The sequence below is a fragment of the Anopheles aquasalis genome, chromosome 3 (assembly GCF_943734665.1).
Source record: "Anopheles aquasalis chromosome 3, idAnoAquaMG_Q_19, whole genome shotgun sequence".
NCBI lineage: Eukaryota > Metazoa > Arthropoda > Insecta > Diptera > Culicidae > Anopheles > Anopheles aquasalis.
Genome location: NC_064878.1, coordinates 65,023,549 through 65,031,048, shown reverse-complemented (window position 1 = coordinate 65,031,048; position 7,500 = coordinate 65,023,549). Strand labels below are relative to the sequence as shown.

Genomic DNA, 7,500 nt, shown 5'->3' with positions numbered 1-7,500 from the left:
CGTTGATGTTCAGTATCTTCTCCTCCTTGCGCGCCGAACCGTCCTGTCCCATCACCATCTTCGATATCTTCATCTTCTTCTGGCAGCCCGTGTTCACGTCCTCGAGCGACACGTACAGATCGTGCTCGATCGGCGGATCCTGGAGCTTCTGTTTGCGCTGGGGCGATCCGTGCACGTTGAATGACTGTGACCGGAAGGCACCACCGGGGAATCCTCCCATCTGCACACCACCACCTCGGCCATCGAACCCGAACGGATCGTCCATCATGCCACCGCCGCTCATCTCCTGGTGGAAGATGTTGCCGCCGTCGCTGCCGAAAAACACGCTGAACGGATCGTTTGTGCCGAAGAACTGGGCGAAGGTGGCGCGCGGATCACCGTGGAAATTGTACTGGAACTGTGACTGTCCACCGCCGCCTCCCATGCCGCCCGCTCCTCCCTTCAGACCATCCTCGCCGTACTGGTCATACACGTCGCGCTTCTTCTTGTCCGATAGCACCTCGTACGCTTCCGCCACCTCCTTGAATCGCTCCTCGGCCTGCGGTGACTTGTTCTTGTCCGGGTGGTACTTCAGGGCCAGCTTCCGGTACGCCTTCTTGATCTCATCATCACTGGCCGTCTTCGGGACGCCGAGAATTTTGTAGAAATCCTTCCCCATTGCCGTTGTCGGGTATGACAAACGCTCGCGTAACTTCTATTCCAGAATGTTCCACTCGCTGTCTTCTGCTGCAAAACGCGCACTCACTACTAATTTGCCTCAATCCGAGTAGATTCCAAAAGGCGTTCTGTTCCGTTGCACTACTTTTTCACTTGCGCACTCAGGTTACTTCGATTGCGATAACGATTAACGAGATTTTTCCACTGAACAAACACACTGTGTTCCTGGGTTTGTGGCACCTTCTCACACGCTCTACGCGTCTTTTTCTCTTGCGCTCTCGACAAATTTTGAATCTCGCGCGCGTTGACGGAAGCTTTATATCCCCGCCTGGCGCTTCCAGAACCCCCCTTCGAGACGTTTCTAGAAGCGAAACTACGAGAACAGCCGTCAAGCAGCTACTTGAACTTTCAATGACATTCGGGCACCCAAGTTGTTTCAAACAATCTGGCGAGGTCAAGAAAGATGTTTTTGATCTATACCCTGACTGTCACCATTTTCCCAAAAATTGGCGAAGCACTTCACCTGGTTATTTGACGCACCTTATTGCCGCGCGCCGCCATTCTCGGAATTTCGTCCTCGTCTTCTGAGAAGTACACAAACTTGGAAGTGCGTACGTGCGGTGCCGATCTGCGAAACGAAGAATCCCGGCGGAAAACTCCGGCTCGCTAACGGGTGTTGTTCGGTGCGTGTGTGCCTAGAGGCCAACAAGAGAAAATCCGTTTGTACGGCTAATTCGGCCTCAAGAGCCCAGCAAGGCGTAAAGTTTTTAGCCTCAAAGTGAAACGAATTCTTGAAGAAAGTGATGAGGTGAGCAAACGGGAGAAGGTTATGTTACTGCCGAATTTGGGTCCGCCCTTTCCCATTTTCCCGTTTTCCTGTTTTCCATCAATCGTTTCTGCGACACCTGAGTGCAGGATGCACCCGTTCCGGGCCATGCCCGCAGGTTTTGCTAGCTTGCGTTACGAACGTGTCGTTTGGGGTCCCAACATCATTCCAGAGGTTGTTGGTCCCTGATTGGAAGAAAAAAAGAAACCCGTGACGACGTGTTATGCGAGAGATTGTGGCGTTAATCAACGCAGGGGTACACGTAATGCAGATGACGAGGAATGGCCAACGCCGATGTGGATTTTGTAGGAGAACGAAAACCTCGTCTTTTTGGGCTCCACCGCCACCGCCGTCGCCTACTTGCTGTTTGTGGGTGATGCGTTGGGGGCTTGCTGTCAAAGTGAAGTTAAAAAGGCGTATTGCAGATGACGACGATTCTGCGTTTCGATTTGGGCAACATTCTAGCCCACCCCGTGACCCGGAAATGCAGTCAAACCGATTGCGAAGCACCGTAGTGGATGCAGGAATGTTTGCCGCTAGAGTGTCACGTAATGCGACCGATCGAAGAACGAACCAAGACACCACATCAACCCGTTTGCGAAATCCGATCCGTAACGATGGAAGATCTAATTGATGTTTTTGGGAGATAAATTTAATTCTTTGTTTGTCTCTTTTTGTTTTAGCTAGAGAACACTGCTTTGTCCCTGCGGCAGGCGTTCAGAGGGAGGTGCTAATTGAGCAGACTGTGACCGGTGGGGTACCGTTATCGGTTAGACCCCTTGGAACAGCGGCGCGCGGCACGTCGCCCAGCCGAAAGAATTATCTCGACTACGTCTCGAAAAGACCACTGACGTCTTTATTTTTTCGCTGTGTGTGGCCTGATAAGTTGCAATCTAGCCATGCATACTGGTTGGCCAAAATGATTTCAATTGTGTCGCTGGCAACGAAGAAAAAGCTGACAAATTCAAACAGAACACAAAATAACTCGTTCGTGTTCTGTGGTTCTCGTTAATCTGAGATGGCTGGATAAGGCTGGATTTTTTTAAACATTCCACTAAAAAGAACATGGAAACGAGTTCTCAAAGCGCTAGGTGGTCTAGGGTCAGATGCACTGCTCACGTTTTCGTATTTCTCATTACCAGAAGTGATCAATAATTACAAAATACAGCCTAAGTGATAAGAGAATCGCAGCTGGTTCGGACAGGGATTATGTTGCAGTAGCCCGGGGTTCAGAATTCTTGGTAACAAGCACAACGATAAGACGACTGCATCAATCAGCAGCTTTTGGAAAGGAAGAAAGCGCAAGACAGAAGCAAAGAGTTCCCAAAAGTTCTGAGATCGATAGGGTGGTTGACATTGCGTCAGTAAAGAAAATTAATTGTACTCTGCAGTGTACCCGATAGCAAACTAATGCTATTGCTTCACGCGAGTGTTCGACGTGCGCCTCGCTGTTGAGCTATCCTTTCATCTACCGCACTTTGGTAGGCGACGTCACTCCGCCATGCTTCCTGGCAAAGCGCCTCGCGAGAACGTGACGATTCACGCATCGCACCGCAACTGCAGCACTAGTCTGGCTGGCAAGGTTTCCCTTTCGTTTTCCTATCAACACCACGCGGTGCCGTCGCGTAAGGGAAATCTGTCGTCCGATCTGGCCTGAGAGACATGTTTTGCATGCGTTAAAAATATCCTATCCTCCTTCCCCATTCACGAGACGCACGATGGATGCCTCCTCGCAGGGTCGCGCCGGGTGCGTACTTCCTTCTTTCCACAATCGCTGGCGCCTGACAGGGTGTCTCAGTCAGTTGGTTGGCCGATCGTGGAGGTCTCTCTCTCTGCTGCGTGCTCTCTGCTATGGTATGCTTTCACGCACACCCTACAAGTGTCTCTGTCGATGGCACTGCATGGCGACAGCACTTACGCCTCTGCAAATGGATGACTGACCGACCGACCAACCGATGCCGTCCTGTGTCCTCCGACGACGATGGTACGCAATGACTGAACTTAGTTCGTATCTGTCGCGCCCCGAAGTCAGTACATCGTCACCGGCATAGCCAACGACGATACGTTACCGATACGACGTAGTTCCTTCCAAGGAAATCCTTCTGATAATACCGAGCCTTGGCGATCTCTGTGCGCACCTGCTTCTCCATCTGACAAATGCAACCAACGTCGACGGTTGCTACGTTAGTAGACTGAGAGTCTGCTACTTCTTCACTTCCGGAACTAAGTGGTTAGTGGCATGGGCAAGTTAGTTGCGGCAAAGCAGGCATTAAGCACGTTGTACGTTGAACCCCCCCTGTTGTTGAGATTTTGACTTGCTCCCAAGTGACCGGGTTCCACGTTGAGAACAGTGCAGCAAGCGGTGCGGTGCAAGTGGTTGTGTTGTTCTGGCATTATGAAACCATTCGCTGACGAATCTCTGCACCGTTTGACGTAGTAGGTGTCATGTGTGGTGCGCGCGCGCCTTCAGGAAGACTGATTGCTTTCTACGACGACGACGTACGAGCATTCCTTCCAATACCGTGGTCGACGTTTTGCGTGTGATTCATGTGTGTCCGGAACATCACATCACACGCGCGACTTGAGCGCGCCGGTGCTCAAACTGCATGGAAACCCCCGGCAAACCAACAAGTAGACCAATCGCCAAACTCTAAAAATAGTCCCCCATTTATCCGTTCTGGGAGGGTGAGGCGGGACGCTCGACGTCGTATTGCCGACGACGGAACGTGTGCAGTACCAGCAGCAGCAGCAGAAGCAGCTCTGGTGTCTGTTTTGCTTCAATTTTAGTTGTTAACCCATCTTCCACGTACGTACGCACACACCTAAATACTACAAACGTGTAGTGGAGGACTGCAGCACGTACTATCTGCATCTTCTGCGATTGCCATCGTTGCCGGTGCAGCTCGCGATCTCTTGTGCATCACGGTGCGCAATGCGCTCCTTGTGCCCCAGCCCAAATGATGCTCCGCGTGATTCTTTACAGCCTGTGTCCACCCAGTTTCATGTATGTGGGTGTGACAGAGCTAAGGGGCGTAAGGAAAAAAAACAATTCATTCACTTTTCTGGCTTGTTGGTGTTATTGCAGGTGTCGGACATAGGCAATGCGCTAATAGTATCCAGATTGAGCAGTGGTAACGCGTTTGTCACTTGATCATTAATGGAAATTCTAGCCGATTCAATCGATGATTTCTAATCCTTGATCACCCATTTTAAAATTCTGTGCAAACTTACGCCGTGCATTCTTCGGCGACACTGTTTCGTTTTTCTTCCTCCATTTCCCGACCTATAGTGGAATACTAATGTACAAACTTGAACAAAAGTCTCAGGAACAGTTCGCAGGGAATCGCACCAACTTCAATTTCAATGCTGCAATCCTTTCCGTTGATCGGGGATTACAAATCGATGCAGTATGCTCCGGAAGCTACTAGGATTGGAAGCATATGTTTCTCATTTTTTCATTTAAATAAGGGTGTGCGATTTTTAAACCGCTTTTCGCACTTAGCAAGCCAGCATCACTACTCTCTTTCTCTCTCTATCGCTCTCTCCGACTTTACAACCTTCTCACTCGACACTCCCGCAGTGGGTTGCGCACATTTAACTTAAAATAGAATCACCAGCGAGCGATATGTGTCCTCGAAGCACGCGGGGTGGTGATTTGGCGGGAGGCCGGTGTGAGGATTTTTCGGCTTCAACACCCGATGCCGCCGACACATTTGCGACGACACCACCGGCGGTTTCCATCATCTTCACCATCCTGGTTCTCGGTGCAGTCACTGTGCTCCTGCGCACACCACTTCTCTTTAGTCCAAATCCGCGAACCTTTGCTTGTGTGCTGCTTTGGGGCATCTGGGAGGTTCCAGATCAGTCCAACCTCACGGATTCAGACAGATCCAGTGAGAGCTCTTTCTCCTTTTCTCTCTCTCGCACTGATGAGATACTAATCCGCGCTTATTCCGGGACACGGTCACCTCGGCTTAGTTTTCAGTTTTCGCTGAATTCGGTCCGCTTCGGTTATTACACACAAACACCACGCACGCACACTCGTGATCTCGTGATGTGGATATGCCGCTCAAGATCGGGCTACTACGGGGATTTGATTCGAGGATTCAAGGTAGTAGAGGCCCGCGAATCGAACAGTTGATGTCGCGGTTCGCGTCGTGTTTGTTGCGAGAGACGTTTATCGTTAGTCGCAAGAGATATCCGCCAGCAGCTGCGGTGGTTTAGCATAGTGTTACTCTGCATTTTCGTGTGATTAGTTTCGTGGAAACTAAAACTTGTGCGGCTTTAATGAACGAGTTTCACACGAATATCATCTAGTGCGCTATTGAACGCCATGTGTGCTTCGATGAAACATTTGCTCAGAAACTACTACTGTACTGTAGTAGCCCCGGCAGTAGGGTGTTTCGGTGCAAAATAGCAAACAGAAGGAAATATGAGCAACGAGCTATAGAAAACACGCGATCGATTGCGCTTAGAAGAAGCGCGCGCACTCTCCATATTCGTACCGCGCAGCAGCAGTAACTCGCTCGCTCCCTCGTTCTGTGTAGGAGTGTGTTTGGTGGAAAAAATCTTCTCCACCGTCGTGTCAAGAAGCAGGTGGCGAAACACACGTTCTCCCGGTGTTCTGGTGGCGGATATTACGTTAGCGTGGTTGCAACAAAAACACCAGACGTTTTAGCATTGTTTCGTTGAGTGTTTTTTTTCTGGCGTGCCCCAGTTGTGTGTTTGGTTGTGCCTGAACGTAGCGACTTTGGTTCTAAAAGATCGATTGCATCATTTCCATCCCGTGGGGAGGATTTTAAAGCAAACGGAAGTCCTGCGGCGCTGCGCCATCATGTTGCTGGTTTGTATGAAACTGCTTCGTCGACCAAAATCGGATTAATCATTAAAAATCATGGCTTGGCGTGTATCCTTTATCGATTCGCACAAAGATAAACATCAAGCTATTTCGTTTTGGGATCAAAGCGAACAATTGCGAGCAAATTGATCACGTAGTAGCCCACGAAGCGATGTTAATTCGAATAGCGAATAGCACTTATCTGTGTGTCGCCAAGAATGCGTTTACGAATTTGTCGGCACCGCCGCTGCGCGCCGTTTGCTTTTCGCAACCCAAAACATCCACGCTCGGCATACCAAGGAGAATGGCGGAGAGAACACAAAAATCAAAACACCGAAGATGTCTTAAAAAGAATAACAACACAGCGCCCCTCCCTCGCACCTCAGATTACTTCATGTTCACCATCTTATCACTCACAGGGTGGTAGTATGTGATTTTGTGTGGATTTTTGGCGCTTTTCTCTCTGTCTCGCTCCTGCTGCCGCACTAAAGACCACCGGCTTCTTCTTGACGGTTGGGAAATTTTATTTTTAAATCCTTCAACTCACTTTCGTCTGCCCCCGATTCGTATGTTTTGTTGCCCAGTGGTGGCGTCGCGCACATATCTTATGCCACCCAGCGTGCGATATGTTTCGCTCGCGCTACAGTTCCGAGCAAAGGTACTTCTGGCGTCCAACGGAACGCGGGCTTCTTCGCGTTCTTTGGCGCTTCGGCAACGCCAGAGCAGCTAGCAGCAACTGAGAAGGATGCGGGCTTGCAAGCGCCTCGTAAACCTCTGCGACACCACAAACGCAACGCGTTGCCCCTGACGCCCTGCGGCGGGTGCCCGTCAGGTCAACGTGCCGGATTCGTGGCCAGGTCGGCGCGGGGTCACCCGTTTGCTATTTGGTTCATGGGCCCATCAATCCGCTGCATTCGGCTAATGCTCAGCGCCCATTGCCCCATTGATGATGGTTTCGTTGGTTGCTCTTGTTCGAGGCGAAGTGGAGGAAAACTTGGCTTCTTTGATACTCGATGAGCAAGTATGATGAATAAAGAAAGACTTTCTCGCTCTCTCTCTCTCTGTCCTCTTGTTTTTCACGTGTTCACTGGTTCACACGTGTACACGTGATCCCGGGAAAGGTCAGCAAGTGTTTTGGGCGCAGGGCGGACAGAGGGAATCCATATCGTGGAGCATCCAT

The 7,500-nt window shown here is 50.4% G+C and overlaps 2 protein-coding genes across 4 annotated transcripts in view; one reads left to right on the top strand and one right to left on the bottom strand.

The window, feature by feature from the left end:
* Positions 1–932, bottom strand: part of LOC126573962 (dnaJ protein homolog 1-like) — a 3,104-nt gene extending 2,172 nt beyond the window's left edge. Inside the window, exon 1 of the mRNA XM_050233802.1 lies at positions 1–932. This exon is cut by the window's left edge and continues 2,172 nt beyond it. Coding sequence (XP_050089759.1) covers positions 1–658 — 658 coding nt within the window. The 5' untranslated portion in view covers positions 659–932.
* A 325-nt stretch (positions 933–1,257) lies between these two features.
* The window catches only part of LOC126574875 (ubiquitin carboxyl-terminal hydrolase 47), a 13,363-nt gene continuing 7,120 nt past the window's right edge, over positions 1,258–7,500 (top strand). The window contains exons 1-2 of one of the 3 annotated variants that reach the window (XM_050235282.1): positions 3,540–3,713; positions 6,031–6,326. Coding sequence is in view for 1 of the 3 variants with exons in the window: in XM_050235280.1 (XP_050091237.1) it covers positions 1,461–1,465 (5 nt within the window). In the remaining 2 variants the exon portion in view is untranslated. Of the gene's footprint in view, positions 1,466–3,539; positions 3,714–6,030; positions 6,327–7,500 lie in introns of those variants that run through there. The other 2 variants (XM_050235280.1, XM_050235281.1) reach the window with 2 other exon arrangements.